The sequence below is a fragment of the Colobus angolensis genome, unplaced genomic scaffold (assembly GCF_000951035.1).
Source record: "Colobus angolensis palliatus isolate OR3802 unplaced genomic scaffold, Cang.pa_1.0 Scaffold7, whole genome shotgun sequence".
NCBI classification, from domain to species: domain Eukaryota; kingdom Metazoa; phylum Chordata; class Mammalia; order Primates; family Cercopithecidae; genus Colobus; species Colobus angolensis.
The window spans coordinates 23,240,680-23,257,986 of NW_012120709.1; the positions used below are offsets into that span (position 1 = coordinate 23,240,680).

At 51.9% G+C, this 17,307-nt stretch overlaps 1 protein-coding gene across 2 annotated transcripts; it reads right to left on the reverse strand.

Annotated features, from left to right (window-relative positions):
- Nucleotides 1-9,014: 9,014 nt before the first annotated feature.
- On the reverse strand, nt 9,015-11,660 carry APOA4 (apolipoprotein A-IV). 2 transcript variants are annotated; one of them, XM_011926821.1, is made up of 4 exons: nt 11,494-11,660; nt 11,011-11,137; nt 9,283-10,243; nt 9,015-9,234 (listed from the first exon to the last, which is right to left on the reverse strand). In XM_011926821.1, the coding sequence occupies exons 1-4, from the start codon at nt 11,540-11,542 to the stop codon at nt 9,181-9,183; spliced, it is 1,191 nt and encodes a 396-aa protein (XP_011782211.1). In that variant the 5' UTR covers nt 11,543-11,660; the 3' UTR covers nt 9,015-9,180. The 2 variants fall into 2 exon arrangements, with proteins under 2 accessions (XP_011782211.1, XP_011782210.1); XM_011926820.1 differs by having other exon boundaries at nt 9,181-10,243.
- Nucleotides 11,661-17,307: the final 5,647 nt, after the last annotated feature.

Below are 17,307 nucleotides of genomic sequence, written 5' to 3' on the forward strand. Positions count from 1 at the left end.
TCCCTGTCTCACCTTAGTGGAAGATTGGAAGTTTATTCTCTTGAACGTCAGGCAGAGTTGAGGGCAGGGGACCTGTACTAGCAACAGGATTAAATCAAAGTATGCCCTCTGACATGTTGAATCCCCCTCCTGCTTCTTCCACTTGGCCCCAGGGACACTGCTATCCGGGCCTTTACTCTCCGGGCAGAAGAATGAAAGACATTTTTTAGGGGACTATGACCAGCTCAAGAGGTAAGACCCCAAAATTTTCACATTGGGGGTTCCCCAGCTAAACATCTCAGTGGATCACCCTACCATGACAGTCATAGTCAGTAAGTACTACCCATGTATTGGAGCTTCAAATCACCTTTAAAATCTCCCACTCTTTTTTTTTTTTTTTGAGACAGAGTCTCACTCTGTCACTCAGGCTGGAGTTCAGTGGCGCCATCTCGGCTCACTGCAAGCTCCGCCTCCCGGGTTCATGCCATTCTCCTGCCTCAGCCTCCCGAGTAGCTGGGACTATAGGCGCCCGCCACCAAGCCCGGCTAATTTTTTGAATATTTAGTAGAGAAGGGGTTTCACCGCGTTAGCCAGGATGGTCTCGATCTCCTGACCTCATGATCCGCCGGCCTCAGCCTCCCAAGTGCTGGGATTACAGGTGTGAGCCACCATGCCCGGCCCAAATCTCCCACTCTTAAATTTAAGCAACCAAAGATTACCAGTCATTTGAGGAGAGATTCTAACATGAAAGATAGAGATCCACAACAAACAAATATTAAAAAAGGAAGTTAGAGAAAACTGAGAATATACAGAAAGAAGAACATTGAAAAATGCCATTAATAACATCAGAGAATGAAAAGATTAAATTGATCAAGCAAGAACAGGATAGTACAAAAAGACATTCACAGAATAACAATAATAAAAACTCTTAGAAATTAAAAAAAGATAGATAGCAGAAATAAAAACTAGAGAGTAAAGAAATAGTTCAGAAAGGGAGAGCATGTAGAGATTGAAGAACAAAGATAAGAAAATGAGAGGATCCAGGCCGAGCCCAGTGACTCACGCCTGTAATCCCAGCACTTTGGGAGGCTGAGGCGGGTGGATCACCTGAGGTCAGAAGTTCAAGACTAGCCTGGTCCACATGGTGAAACCCCATCTCTACTAAATATACAAAAATTAGCCAGACATGGTGGCAGTCCCCTGTAATCCCAGCTACTCAGCAGGCTGAGGCAGGAGAATTGCTTGAACTCAGGAGACGGAGGTTGCAGTGAGCTGAGATCCCGCCATTGCGCTCCAGCCTGGGCAACAAGAGCAAAAACTTCGTCTCAAAAAAAAAGAAAATGAGAGGCTCCATCCAGGAAGGTCCTTTGATTGGAAGAGATAAAGTGGTACAATCACCTTGAAAAACAATTCAGCATTATCTGGAAAAGATATATACACACACCATACAACTCAGCAAGACAAAAAGATCTGCTAAATTCATTCAGTCAACAAATATTTATTGAGCACCTACTTAGTTCTAGTCATCATGCTAGGCACTGACTATTCAAGAATAAACATAGACAAGACTTCCGCCCTCTCAGAAACTAACCAAGATTCTTCAACCCAAGGCAGCTGTGAAGTATAACACATCTCTGGCTCAACTTTCTCCATACAGTTTGGGATTCCATGAATGAGTCTGTGGGAAGATTTCCTGTACATAGAATGCATGTATAAAGGAATAATTATTCTATGGTTTGAAAGAGAAGTAGAAGTAAGATTGAAGTGTAGAAGCTATGTTAAGAAAATTCCAGTTTAATGATTTTTGAAAAGAGAAGTAGAAGTAAGATTGAAGTGTAGAAGCTATGTTAAGAAAATTCCAGTTTAATGATTTTTGAAAAGAGCAGTAAAAATAAGACCAAAATGTGGAAGCTGTATTGAGAAAGATCCAATTTAATTCTAATAATCTTTAACAGAGTTGCCCAAAGATGGAATGAATTCTTTTGAGAGATGATACAGTTAGCTGTCAGTGGGAGTGTTCAATACAATTGAGTGATGACCATGTGCAGGCGCTGTGCTAGGCTCTCTGTATTTTCAGTAAGCTATTGTTGTACAACAAAGCACCCTAAAACAGTGTCTTAGAACAACAGTAAACATTTATGATCTCTCACAACGTCTGTGGGTCAGCAGCTTGGTTGTGTGTTTCTGGTTCAGGGTCTGTCATGAGGTTGCATCTGAAGGCTTGGCTGAGGCTGGAGAATCTGTTTCCAAGGTGGGTCACTTTACATGGCTGGCAAGTTGGTGCTAGCTGTTGGGAAGGGGCTTCAGTTCCTCCCTGTGTTGACCTCTCCACAGGGCTGCTTGAGTGTCCTCACAACATGGCAGCTATCTTCCCTCAGAATGAGTGATCAAGAGAAATCAAGGTAGGTGCCGCAATGTGCTTTATGACCTAGACTTGGAAGTGAAATACCATGACAATAGCCTATTCATCACACATCAGCCACCATCGTGAGGGCTAGCTACTACACCCTGCAAATACAATGATGAACAAACAAATGGCCTGCTGAGCTCGAGAGCTGTTAGCCTAGAGTTACGATCACTTGTTAAATGATATCAAAGGAATTAGGGCTGAGAGACAAGGTTGTTCCCTCCAACCCTAATGTCCTGTGATCTTACAATTCCAGGTCCTAGGTCTTTTGTCCCCATATCACTAATCCATGGTCTCAGAACCAGCAGTTCACCAAACCCTCCCTCCTCAGACATGGGCCATTCGGGGGTTTCTGTTGTGTCCCTGCATTGTCAGCTGCTTGTCATCACACGGCAAGACAGCCATGACTCCGCCCTGCACTCTTTCAGATGGGAGACAAGGGAGTGCCCAGATAACTGTAAGCGTGTTGTTTCTGTCCCCAGGACATGCCATGGCCTCCTCCTGGGAGCACAGGGTGTGCTATGATAACAGCAGGAGGACACGGCGTCCCCATGCAGGAGCTGCTTTTGATCCTGCCAGGACAGTCCCTCAAGAACAGCAAGGCCCTGTATGTACAGGAAGAGAGTGGCCCTCAGATTGCTTCCCTTTGCCCTAATCGGGGCCACGTAGTACACCAGAGACCTCAGGGGTAGTGACCCTGGACGTTCTCAGAGGACCTCTGACCTTTGAACTTGAGGATGGGCATAGGAGTGTGGCTGGCATCTCAGTCTGGCCCACACCAGTGCTGGTCAGCCTGCCTTTGGGGCACTAATCCAGACCCACAGAGGAGTCCTCTACTTCCAAGTCACCTGAGGAGCCAGTGGTGACCAGGGAGATTATGGCCTGACACTGTGCTGACTCTGGGGGACTGTTGGGTAAGCTGATGTGGGCTGGGCTGGAGTTTAAACACACCTCCCTCCCTGGTGCCCACAGGGACCTCCCAGCCCACGCTGTCCTGTGGGTGTCAATGATTCAGTCTTTCCTGGTGGCATAGACTGTAGCCTGGAGAAGCTCTGGGGAATATTTCTTTTCTTACTTACTTCTGATTTTAAAAATACTACTCTCAGGATGACTATTGTTAAAAACAAAATAAAACAAAACCAAAAAACAACAGAAAACAACAGGCGTTGGAGAGACCGTGAAGAAATTGGAACCCTGGGTGTCACCAGTGGGAATGTGAAACGGTGTCGCTACTATAAAAAACAGTTTGGTGGTTCCTCCAAAATTTAAATATAGAATTACCGTGTGACCCAGCAATTCCACTTCTGGATATATGCTCAGAAGAATTGAGAGCAAGGACTGAATTGAGCAAGAATTGAGAGCTAAGATATGTGTACAACCACATTCATAGCAGCAGTTTTCACAGTTGTTTAATGGATAGAGTTTTCTGTTTGGGGTGACGAAAAAATTTTCAGAAATAGTGGTGATGGTGGTTGCACAACATTGTAAAGGTAATTAATGCCACTGAATTGAACACCTATAAATAGTTTAGATGGTAAATTTTATGTAAAAGTAATACTAAAATGGTGGGATTTTTTTTCTTTTTCTTTTTTCTTTTTTTTTGAGACAGGGTATCTTTCTGTTGCCCAGGCTTGAGTGCTGTGGCGTGATCTCAACTCACCCCACCCTCAACCTCCTGGGCTCAAGCAATCCTCCCACCTCAGCCTCTTGAGTAGCTTGGGTCACAGGTTTGCACCACCACACTTGGCTAATTTTTGTATTTTTTGTAGAGACAGGGTTTTGCCATGTTGCCCAGGCTGGTCTCGAACTCCTAGGCTCAAGCAATCCACCTGTCTCAGCCTCCCAAAGTGCTAGGATTACAGGTGTGAACCACCACACCCAGCCTAAAATGCATCTTTTTTTCTTTTTCTTTTCTTATCTTTTTTTTTTTTTTTTTGAGACAGAGTCTTACTCTGTCACCCAGGCTGGAACGCAGTGGCATGATCTTGGCTCACTGAAATCTCCACCTCCTGAGTTCAAGCGATTCTCCTGCCTTAGCCTCGCGAGCAGCAGAGATTACAGGCACACACCACCAAGCCCAGCCAACTTTTGTATTTTTAATAGAGGAGGAGGTTTTACCATGTTGGCCAGGCTGGTCTTGAATTCCTGACCTCAAGTGATCCACCCACCTCGGCCTCCCAAAGTACTGGTTAAAAGAAAATCCCATTCCACCGCTTGCTGGGTAATGTACTCACCATTCTGAAGTGCCTCTTCCTCATCTATTGTGTCTTTGATGCCATGGTTGATGATGAGAATTACATGAGTCAATATGGTAATATGAGGCGGTTTTTAAAAGCACCTCACGCTACCAGCATTGCAGTCAGCTTCATTGCCATCCTTGAAAAGCTCCACAACCGTTGCCAATGGGCATTTCTTATTGGCTATGATTTGCAGGGGGCTTTCACCTCCTCATATATTCCGTGTTTTCCCTTCTGTGACCTCCCTCCTTTCCTACTCTTCATTACCACCTCATATGCCAGTGCAGGGAATGCACGGAACAATTGACTCCATCTCTCTGTCTCGTGGTCTCTTTCCGGCCAGTTCCTCTGGGTGTCCTCGTCAACAGCTGGCATGCACCGTCTATGACATTTCCTCTCTCAGAGGCATTCTAGGTCTAACTGTTGAACTAATAGGATTTTCACTTCCTTACATGTTCACATACAAATTTGCACATGTGTTCCTTGACCGGGTTGTAAAGTACATAATAGTTGAAAGCTTTTTTTTTTTTTCATAAAATATCTTGGACATCTTCCCATAAATAAACAGATTCCCCAAACCAAACCAAAGTGTTTTGCTTGAACTCAGGCCCTCATGGGAGATCTGAGACCAGCTGTTAGAGAGTCTCTGAGGCGGGCAGGTAGAGCCTGTTGCCCAGGTCCCCAGTCGGCTCAGCCACTGGAGAGGAGAGGGGACTGACTGGCCACAGGGGACTAAGTCCACTTGCTAACTCAGAACAGGAGGAGGGCTGCTTTCCTAGGAAGATGGGACCAACCCTAATGAGGACTAATAAGGGTACCTCAGACAAACCAATTGACCAACTGGAACAGGGCAGAGATGAGGGTGTGTCTCCCAAGGCCCAAAGCAAGAGAAACATCCCCAAGAGGGAAGGGGTGTGTGGATCAAAGTGGTTTTTTTATTTTGTTTGTTTGTTTGTTTTTGAGACAGAGTCTTGCTCTTTCACCCGGGCTAGAGTGCAATGGTGCAATCTCGGCTGACTGCAACCTCCACCACCTGGGTTCAAGCAATTTTCCTGCCTCAGCCTCCTGAGTAAGTGGGATCACAGGTGTGATCCATCATGCCTGGCCTCAATCAAGGTTCTTAATTGCTAGCCACAGGAATCTCCTCTGGAAGATATAACCAGAAGATGAATGTATTGACGTATTTCCAGGAATTTCGAGGAAATGTCTAGGAAAGCTGGAGTACTTGGTTTGGAAAATAAACAAGAGTAAGGGAAGCTGAGGGAGAAACATGGCCACGCTCATGCCACAGAACTAGAGTGATGGGGACGGCTGTGCTGTCACCACTGAGCCAGGATGGGGACAGCCCAGTTTGCCCAGCAGCCACTGCCACGCCTGGTCCCTGGCCTGACGCTCTAGCCTGGCCGCAAGCTGCCTGTTGCTGCCACACTGTTCCTGCCCACCCCAGAAAAGATTCTCCACTGCCCCTGTTTCTTTGCACCAGCCTGGGGTAATTACCTCTGATTTGCTGAGCGTAGGTCCTATGCCTCATGCTGGAGGTAAGGGAGGCTGGAAGGCAGGCAACTGGAGTTGTTAGTGTTTGTAATGGACGTAGCCTCTGACTCCCACCAAAACTCATCAGCGAGACACTTCACCCAAACAAAACAGGAGGGCTTCAGAGGCTGGGAAGGTGTCTTAGATCTTTTGGGCTACTATAACGAGACACCAAAAACTGGGTGGATTGGCCGGGCGCGGTGGCTCAAGCCTGTAATCCCAGCACTTTGGGAGGCCGAGACGGGCGGATCACGAGGTCAGGAGATCAAGACCATCCTGGCTAACACGGTGAAACCCCGTCTCTACTAAAAAATACAAAAAACTAGCCGGGCGAGGTGGCGGCGCCTGTAGTACCAGCTACCCGGGAGGCTGAGGCAGGAGAATGGCGTGAACCCGGGAGGCGGAGCTTGCAGTGAGCTGAGATCCGGCCACTGCACTCCAGCCTGGGTGACAGAGCAAGACTCCGTCTCAAAAAAAAAAAAAAAAAAAAAAAAAAAAAAAAAAAAAAACTGGGTGGATTATAAACAACAGACATTTATTCCTCATGGTCCCGGAGGCTGGGAAGTCTAAGAGCAAGGTGCCGACACACCCTGTGTGTGGTGAGGGCCCACTTCCTGGTTCATAAATGGCACCTTCTAGCTGTGTCCTCGCATGTGGAAGGGGCAAGGGATCTCTGTGGGCCTCTTCTATAAGGACGCTAATCTCGTTCCTGAGGTCTCTCCCCCTCATGACCTGATCACCTCCCACATGTCTTCTCTCCTAATGCCGTCACCTTACAGGTTAGGAGTGCAACATAGGAATTTAGGGGGACACAAACATTCAGTTCATTGCAGCAGCCAAAAGAAAAGTTACTACCAAGAGACATCTGCCAGGTCAGTGACCCAGGGGACTGATGAGACGTCTTGGTACAGGAAAGAGAAGGTGTTCCTCATCCAGGAGGACGAGGACTGTGGCAGGACCCTCAGAGACCTGCAGGACGGCCCTGAGGGTGGTGGGAGAGGTGCACAGGTCTCATCCAGGGTTCATAAATATATATATATGTATCTTTTTTTTTTTGAGACAGAGTTTTGCTCTTTTTGCCCAGGCTGGAGTGGTGCAATGGTGCGATCTCGGCTCACTGCCACCTCTGCCTCGCCGGTTCAAGCGATTCTCCTGCCTCAGCCTCCCAAGTAGCTGGGATTACAGGAGCCCGCCATCACACCTGGCTAATTTTTTTGTATTTTTAGTAGAGACGGGGATTCACCATGTTGGCCAGGATGGCCTCAATCTCTTGACCTCGTGATCCGCCCGCCTCGGCCTCCCAAAGTGGTGGGGTTACAGACGTGAGCCACTGCACCCGGCCCAGGGTTCATATTAAGAATACTGAGGCCCCCGGGGTTCTGGAGTCAGCCCTAAACCAGGCAGCCCTCAGGTGAGGTCTGAGAGCATCTCAGAAGCTTCCAGACCCTCTTGAAACCCAGCCCACCCTGCATCTCACTTCCTTTTGGTGTCTCGTTGCTCTGTTTGGCCTCATTGGCCCTTTCCTAAAGCCATCCAGTAAACCTCCAGGCGCCTGAAGTTAAGTGCTTGACTCCGTTGCTCCATCAAACCTTCAGCACAACTCCTCCGTGAGCCAGGGATTGTCATTACCCACGTCTTCCAAAGAAGCTCAGTTATCTGCCCCACATCACCCAGCAGTCAGTCAAAAAGCCAGGATTCAAACCCAGGCTTGTCTGATTCCCAAGCATCCATCCCTCCCACCAGGCCAGCACCAGGGGCCAGAGGGGTGGGTATAGGCCTGGGCCAGACCATGCTGGGGGCCACCACCCTGCGGGCACCTTGAGAGGGAAGGAGGAGGCCCCAGGACACCCTCACAGGGCCCTTCCCCCTCCTCCTTAGCATGTTCCAGGCCTCTTCCAGGAAAGCCCTGAAGGGCCTGCATCCCCCTGTGGAGAGGAAAGAGAGGTGGCTAGACTCGCAGGGCTGGGGTCCAGAGGTAACAGCCAGGATGTGGAGTCCTTTGAGACAAAGGCTTGAACTGGCTCTTCCCTTGGGGAGGTTTTTGAGTCTCTAAGGGTGGAGTGAGAGACCGTGCCAAGGCTGCAGCTGCCCACAGCTGCCCATAGTTGGCTGTGCTGTTAAGACTGCTCAGGCCCCCTGACTCTCTGCCCCTAACCCCAGTGGCTACAAACTTGGTCCCAAACTGGCAGGCCACCTGGCAAGAGGCCCCTGGACAGAGCAGACCAGGGCCCCGCAGGCTCCAGCACCTGCTCCGCCTCTCCTCCCCGGACTCGTCTCGGTCCCCAAGCCTCATTCCTCAATTCTGGATGGAGACCACAGGTTTAGCAGTCAAGACATTTCTGAAATAAACCTTATTGCTTTTATAATGGAACTGGGGTGGGGTGGGTTCACTGACACTACATAAATAAGCTAAAGGCACTGAAGATCTCATGCAAGGAGGAAGCATCTCTCTCAGTGTGCTGTGAGCCCTCCAGGGCCAGGAACCCTGTTCTGCTTGCCTCCAGGTGTCCCCCTCAGTGTGAGGCAGAGTTGGGGACACGGCTCCACAAAAGCTGTTTGCTGGTTGTCTGGTGCCTAGAACGATGACTGGCGCATCGGAGGCATTCAATGCATATTTGTTGGCTAAATGAATATAAGTGGGCTGCATATTTTGTCTTGGGATAATTTGTGACATCTTTTTCTGCCTCCCCTTAGAGGACTCCCCGTACACTCGCCTCCAGCACACCCTGCCCTTACCTCTCCTGCAGTCTTATCTCCCCAATCCTGGGTGTCTCCTGCCAGGCCGCTGCTAAGCTCTGCCCAGTCATGGTTACCTCCCCACCTCCCCGGCTGCAAGGAGGAGTCATCTGGCAACCAGATGAGGCTAGATTCTCAGCAGCTTTATTGAATATCGAGAGGTGGTGTCACCTCCCACTGGACATGTGTCCTCAAATTCATACCAGAACTGCTTTGGGACAGACAGACAGACAGGTGGCAGGGCAGGACAGGTGTCTGCGAGGGTGGGGTCAGTGCACCAGGGGCAGCTCAGCTCTCCAAAGGGGCCAGCATCTGCACCTGCTCCTGCTGCTGTTCCTGCTGCTGCTCCTGCTGCTGTTCCTGCTGCTGCTCCTGCACATGCTCCTGCACATGCTCCTGCTGCTGCTCGGGCTCAGGGAGGGAAAGGGTCTTGTCCTGGCTCTCTTTCTCCTTGAAGGTGCTGAAGAAGGAGTTGACCTTGTCCCTCAGGTCCTTCTCCAGGAAGCTCAAGTGGCCTTCCACGTCCCCCGCATGGGGTCCCAGCTTCTGCCTGAGCTGTTCCATCTGCTGCACCAGAGCTTTGTTGAAGTTCTCCCCGTAGGGCTCCACCCGGAGTCGGAACTCCTCCACATGCCGGTCCAAGTGCCCGCCCAGCTCTGCCAGCGACTTCTGCAGCCCCTCGGTGTTGCCCCCCAGGTTGCCACGCATGTCCTCGGCCAAGGGCGCCAGCCTCTGCCGCAGCTCCTCCGCACTGGCGGAGATCCTGGCCTTGAGCTCCTCAGCGTTCTTCTTCATCTGGAAGGCCAGACCCTCGAGCTGGTGGTTGAGCTTCTCCTGTGCGTCCTGAGCATAGGGAGCCAGGCTGCGGCGCAGCTCCTCCACGGTCTGGTCGATCTTGACTTTGAACTCGTCGGCGTAGGGCGTGAGGCGCTCCTTGAGCTCCTCCACGTTCTGGTCGATCTTGGCCTTGAGCTGGTCGGCGTGGGGCCTCAGCGAGGCCTGCAGGCTGTCGGCGTTCTCCCGCAGCACTCTCTCCATGCGCTGTGCGTAGGGGGTCAGCTGGCGCCGCAGCTGCTCAGTCTGCGTGTTGACCTGGGTGCGCAGCTGGTCCGTGTAGGGCTCCAGGCGCTGCTGCAGCTCTCGCACGTTTTCCCCGATCTTCTGGCTCACCTCATTGGCATGGGGCAGCAGCTGGGCCCTCACCTCCTCCAGCTCCTTCCGAATCTTCTCCTTCAGTTTCTCCGAGTCCTTGGCCAGGCGTTCATGCAGCTCGGTGGCGAAGGGCACCAGCTTCTTCTGCAGGTCACCTGCGTAAGTGTTCACTTCTCCAAGTTTGTCCTGGAAGAGGGCACTGTGGGGAACGGCACAAGAAGGCCACGTTACACTTGGCACTCACGTGGCAAGACTTTGTCTGCTTGTATACCGCTCACCTTATGCACACTTGCTAGGAAAGGTGAGTGCTCAGGGATACCGAGTTCACCCTCCCTGTGGCGGTTCAGATTGGAGAGGATGGGTGTCACAGACTAAGTTATGACACTGAATTTCTATCTCGGTATCTCCCACAGCGTTTGTCTCAGAATCTACCCATCATGTCACCTCCAGCAGTTTGCTTTCCCCTCCTTGTCTGCAGAGGGTGGGGCTTTGGGGTCCTTCCCTGCGGGCGTGTGCTGCCACTAGGATCACGTTGTGTAACAGAATATTGTCTTCTTGACCTCTGCCGGGGTCTTCCAGCGGCACAAGGTGCTGCTTTCCTTGCCTGTGCCCAGGGGCCTCCCAAATATTCCCAGCTCCCTCCCCTTGATTCCAATGGGGCCTGTCTTTCTGAAACATATTAGAAAACAGCTCACATGACATTTTCCTCCCTCCCTTTCTTCCGTGAGCCCGAATGATAGGATGTGGCCATTTGTCAAACTCTAGAACATCAAAGCAAAAGGACATTGCAGGGATGATTCGATCCAACCTTCCAGTTTACATATGTGGATGCTAGGTTCAGAGGCCCAGCCAGTTAGTGGCAGGGCAGTGGGTATCAGGGCTCCTGTCTCTAAGCTCAACCCTTGCCAATACATTGCATGGTCTTTAAGACTCCTTGTCACCACCGCACACTGTACTCCCTCTTACTTGAGTTGCTGGGTGAGTTCAGATTTCTGGAGATGTTCCACAGCCTCCTTGGCATTGTTGCTCAGCTGGCTGAAGTAGTCCCACATCACCGTGGCCACCTGGTCAGCACTGACCTCAGCCCGGGCTCCTGGGGGGTAACAGCGAGGAATTCATGAGACCCTGTCTCCTTTGTGGCCCCTCTGCTCCAGCTCTGAGCTGCAGACTGGATGATGGCGGGGGTGCCCAGTCTGCAATTTTCCCTGTCTGGGCTTAGCTTTTTGGAAGCCACAGGGATATGTGACACTGGTATAGCACCAATGCCATTGGGCCCACCACTAGGACTGGGTCAGCTCTCCCGTGAGCTACTTGGCAGCCAGGCAGACCTCATGTCCAGCTGGGGGCTGATGGGCACTCAGAAGTGTCCTTTTGCTTTGGCCCAGCCTCCATCCTGCACCACTCAGAGCAGCCGCCTAAGAGCCCCATCCGAAGATAGCTTCTACTCACCGGTGACGGCCACCAGGGCCAGGGTCAGGACCACGGCCTTCAGGAACATCCTGAGCTCCTCGCTGGGCTGGAGGACTTTCCTGCCACCCTGGATCCTCCCTACAATCAGGGAAGCTGACGAAGAGGCCCTCAGGAGAGCTCACCTGCACTGCTGTGGGAACTGACTGAAGCTCAGAGCCAGCCAGACATTTAAACTCTCTCCCTACCACTGCCCCCCGGCTGCCCTCCCCACCTCCTTCCCCAGTGTGACTCCACGCTGGAAGGTGACACATTCCCAAGAGGCCTCTTGGACTTTTGTGACCCTGAGACTACGTGGAAGCTGACAGCAGACTGGGACTTAGGCGATAGTTAGAAGTGGTGGCTGTTCCGTGCATAGGCACCCCCCCACCAACCTCAGTGTGGAAAGGAGGAGGGGAGCGGGAAATGGGGGGAGAAACACCTCGGGGAGCCCCTGAGCCCGGGACTGATGCCTCGAGGCTCTGCTAGCGGCTCTGGGTTTGTGCCAGGCTCATGGGGGGCAAAGTCCACATCTCCTCTGTCTGCCCCAGTGAAGAGAGGTCCCCCCAATCTCCACATCCGCCACTAATGCTGACTCCATCTCAGAGCACCAGACACTAGAGTGGGACCATCCAGGGCTGCAGATAGCATAATCTAGGTCTCTTGTCACGGTACACCCAAGAGGAGGGGGCGCTGGAGAGCCTTTGGGCAGATGGGTGCAGGGGACAGGGCCTTATCCTGAACGGGTTAATTGTAGTGTGCTTCATGTCCCACTCCCAAGCTGTGCCTCCTTGGTCTAGTTATGCAAAGCCCTCAGCCTCAGTCTCTCCTCTGAGCAATGCGATGGTTCAGTACATTAAAAAAGACATTGCTTGCAAAGTGGGTAGTAGGGTCCTCCCTCAGTCTCCATGGGAAATTGATTCCAGGACGAAAAATCCATGGATGCTCAAGTCCTTGATATAAAATGGCATAGTATTTGCATATAACCTAAGCACAGCCTCCCATACACTTTAAATCTCTAGACTACTTATAATAGCTAATACAACAGAAATGCTGTGTGAATGGTTGTTACACTGTATTGTTTAGGAGACAATCACCAAAAAAGTCTGTATACGTTCAGTGTAGGTGCAATTTTTTTTTCTTTTTTTCTTTTTTTTTTTTGAGACAGAGTCTCACTCTGTCACCCAGGCTGGAGTGCAGTGGTGTGATCTTGGCTCACTGCAATCTCTGCCTCCCAGGTTCAAGCGATTCTCCTGCCTCAGCCTCCTGAGTAGCTGGGATTACAGACACCTGCCACCATGCCCAGCTAATTTTTGTATTTTTAATGGAGATGGGCTTTCACTATGTTGCTCGGGCTGGTCTCCAACTCCTGGCCTCAAGTAATCCTCCCATCTCGGCCTCCCAAAGTGCTGGGCTTACAGGTGTGAGCCACTGTGCCCGGCCCACAAATGCAATTTTTTAAAAAATATTTTCAATCCAAGTCTGGTTGAATCCATGGACACAGAAACCAAGGATACAGAGGGCTGCCTATAGAGTTCCTGGCACAGAGTAAGCTCTGAAAAATAGTTGCTGTTATTATAATAATCATACTGTGTTCCTGATTTGGAGTAAAGCAGGGAGTGTAGCAGAGTGCTCCCTCTTCTAGTGAGAGTGGCAGAGTGAGACTCAGCCCTCTGAGGGGCACCAGGTGGGCCAGAGGCAGGGTGATAGGTGGGACCAACCTTAGCTGCTGCCCTCCGCAGCCTCCAATCACACTCCCTGGGCAGGAGCAGCTGGCTTGAGCAGAATCTCGGGACCTGAGGCTCTCAGGGGACCTCCCATTGGGGGATGGAGGGCAACGGTGGTGGTGCACAGGAAGTCTTCTACTTAGATGTCTAGTGGATCTCTAAACGAGGCTGCATGCATAATCACATACAGACATCCACTGAGAATGTGACACACCACGTCAGTGTGGGTCCCTCTGCCAGACCACACCACTCCCAGTGACTGTGAGGTGACGTCCAGCACATTGCACTGTTGGCTCCTGTCGGTGAGTGCAGTGCCTGACAACAGTGAGCTACATTTATTTGTAAAAATGAATGCCATCAGAGTAGACCACAATTGTGCTAACTCGAATTTGCTTTGTGTGCATTTCTTTCAGTTTCCTGAAGTGGCTTGATGTCTCATAGGGTTGAAGGCAGCCAAATGACCTTCTGACTCTGGCACCTCTTCTGCTGGGTACCCGCTGCCCTGCAGTGGTCCCCATGCTACCATGCCGCCTCCTTTTCGATGCAGCCTGTGCCATCTCTCAGTGACTGACTGTTGGGGTCAGACGCTGGAGTCCACTCCCTGGCCTTTCATCCAGGCTCCAACACGTACTGCCTGTGTGTCCTTGGGCAAGTCTCATAATCTCTCTGAGCCTCGGTTGCCTTGGTGAGACATAACCATTGTACCTGCCTCCCAGGCTGTGAGGATTCACTGAGATAATTTGATAGTGCTTGCAACAATGTCTGGCACATAGTAAAAATGATCACTGAATGTTAGCCACATCTTACCCCTGCAAGCCTTACCTCCCTGGAACCCAGCGGTCCCAACCCTGCTCCTGAATCAGGCACAGTCCAGCTTGCAGCGGGAGCAAAGATCAGTACTCAGTGCTCCTGTCCCTTCCCCAGGCCAGAGCTGAGGAGGAGACTGAGTCACGAAAGACACCTCAGCTGCAGTTTGACCTCCGGGACTTATGGTCTGAGCAGCAGGTGCCACTAGCATGTGAGCGGTCCAGAGCTCTTCCGTCTCGCCCGCCCGCCTGGGTGCACCCATGCTGGGAGCGCCTGCCCATTTGAGCATCTCCGATAGCATCCGCCAGAGTGTGTGCGGATTCACAGAAGTATGCAAATCACTAAGAATCCAGGGACTGGCACAGCCCATGCGTGCACCCACACTCACGAGGGGGCCTGCTGCCTCTCAGCGTGGCAGGGATGTGACCTGTTTATGAATGTATTTACTTCCCAGAGTCTGTGGGCTTTTTTTTTTTTGCATCGATCTGTAGATGGATTTGTTTTGGGGAGCAGGGAGAGAATGAGGGCCCCCTGTGCCCAGTCTTACAGGGTGCAAGTAGCTGATGGGAAGAGCAGATTACCTTCCAGCCGGGCCTGGTCCTGTGAGTCAGGGGCCTCCACCTTAGTGGGCGTGAAAGGCCTGTGTGATCTCAAGGGAGACATGGCCTCTCCGAGCCTCTCCTTATCTGTACAACCGACAGACGTAATGATTGGTGAGGCAATGAGGCTGATTGCTCAGCATTAGCTACGGCTACCCCTCCTGGCCAGTCACACAGGGATCAAACCAGGGGTCAGTCCAGAGGTCAGAGTCAGGAGCAGACAACTCAGCTCCAGCCAGGGACAGGCTCAGCCAGGGACAGGCAGGTCACACAGACATGTGCCTCACGTATGCTTCAAGGGGCCCTCCCCTGGGCAGAACTAAAGGACAGCTCCTGTTGCCATAGGAGGGATCTGCATGAGATACTAGGAGGAACTGCCAGCATGATGATGTGTGATGAACAAGGGCCTCTGGCCAACAGGTCTGAATCAGGGCTGCCCAGCTCAGACTGGCAGGAAGGGCACGGATCACGGGGGCTTGAGTACTAAACCTCACCTGGGCACAAGATGAAACAGCCCAACCCCAGAGGACCATTTTTGGCCCCAGATGGTCAAATCCCCTTTTCTCCCATCTACCACTGGCTTCTCCCCGAAGCAGTCTGAATTCCAGGGGTGCCATGATGGGAGAGAGGCAGCTTAGTGACCACCAAGAGAGCCCCCACCGAGGTGCAGGCTGGACTGCTGGGGAGGGGCCACAGGTATTCACAGGTACCAAGCCCTTGGAAGGAGACAAGGCGCCAGGCTTCCTGGAGGTGTGCTGCATCTAACTCAGCACCCTGCCAGGTCTCTCTGCCCACATGTCCTGACCTCCCTGGGTCCATTGCCATGCAAGAGAGAGAGGCCAGGCTCCTCCATACCCTCTGCACAGATGGAAGGGCTTGGAGGATCTGGGGCCACGGGACCCTGCCAGCCCATTTTAGCCTGCCCAGGCCCATGGACCTTGTTGCCCGCCCCTGCCTGGATCTGGGTCCCCACTGTGCCTCTGCCTCTGGGGCTACGGAGCAGGCCACAGCAGAACAGGAAAGGGCGTCCCCAATACCAAACCCTCCCGTGACCACTTCCTCGCCTTCTACCCCATCGCCAAAGCCTGCAGGAGACTTGAGACACATTTGTCCTGGGCATGTGACTGAAGCCTCTATAGGGGTTTCAGTGCTCTAGGCCGTCTGGTATTTGCCTGGTGTGTGTGAAGACCTGGATTAAGGCTCCCAGCCTTACTACTAATGGGCTGTGCACTTGGAGCCCTTAGAGCCTTAGGTTTATAACCTATAAAATGGAGTTAATGTCTACTTCACAGGATTCTATTTACATTTTAACAGAAAACAAAGTCTTAAGTCAAAGGAATGAATCTCTCTCTCTTTTTTTAGACCAAGTCTAGCTCTGTCATTGGAGGGCAATGGCGCGATCTCGGCTCACTGCAACCTCCACCTCCGGGGTTCAAGCAATTCTCGTGCCTCAGCCTCCTGAGTAGCTGGGACTACAGGCGTGCGTCACCATGCCCGGCTAATTTTTTGTATTTTTAGTAGAGACTGGGTTTCGCCATGTTGCCCAGGCTGGTCTGAAACTCCTCGCCTCAAGTATCCGCCCAACCCAGCCTCCCAAATTGCTGGGATTACAGGCATGAGCCACTGTGTTCAGCCAGGAATGAGTCTCTACCAGAGTGATTCCAAGTCTCACCCACCGATAAAGAATTCTGAGGCAGAGCCGGGCCACTTTCTCAGGCCTCTGATTTCATACTGTGGTGTTAGTTACTTCTGAGAGGACGACTTGCTGCCAGGGCTCTATTTTTTATGTTAGAGGCTCCTGCTGCCTGCAGACTCTGCTGTCTGGGAAGGGCATAGTGTTGGGAGGGAGAGGGAGGTGTGAGTCCCTCCGTGGTCCTGCTGCTTTGTACTTCTCTATCTCATTTCCTTTTCAGCACCACTCTGGGAAATCAGTATTCTAGCCCCATTTTATCCTCAGAAAATTGAGGCTCTGAGATATTGTCTTTGTGGCCTGAGTCATATTAAGTGCCAAAGGCATCATTTAAGCCTAAGATGTCCTGGCTCCAAGGTCTCAGCATCTGAAGACAGGCCCCCTCATCCTGCCATCCCTGCTGCGGCTTCACTGTGGGCCCAGGGGACATCTCAGCCCCGAGAAGGGACAGCCGCCCCTCCTGGACCACTGACGCCCCGCAGAACTCCTCCGTGCCCTCCCCTCACCAGACCTTCTTCCTCCCAGTTGCTCCCACAGCCAGGGCGCAGTGAGGGCTGCTCTTCCCCCAACCCCACTGAGGAACCCAGGAGGGTGAACGAGAGAATCAATCCTGGTGGAGGCTGGGGAGGGCCCGAGCCATGAGACCAGCTCCTCCCCCAGGGGATGTTATCAGTGGGTCCAGAGGGCAAAATAGGGAACCTGGTGGAGGGAGGGACAAAGGCCTTGGGCTCTGAGTGGCCTTGGCCCTTCTCCACCGACCCCTGCCCTGCACTCAGGAGGAGGCAGTGGTGGGGCACACAGGGGTGGGGGCGGGTGGGGGGCTGCTGGGTGAGCAGCGCTCACCTGCCCAGATTGAAACCCACAGATGGAGGTGCTGGGAGGAGCTGTGAGGGCTCAGCCCTGTCACCAGGCCTTGCCGGAGCCACTGCTGCCTAGTCTTCCGTGCCTTTACTCCAGACACCCCCCAGCACAACCCACCCGCTTGTTCTTAAAT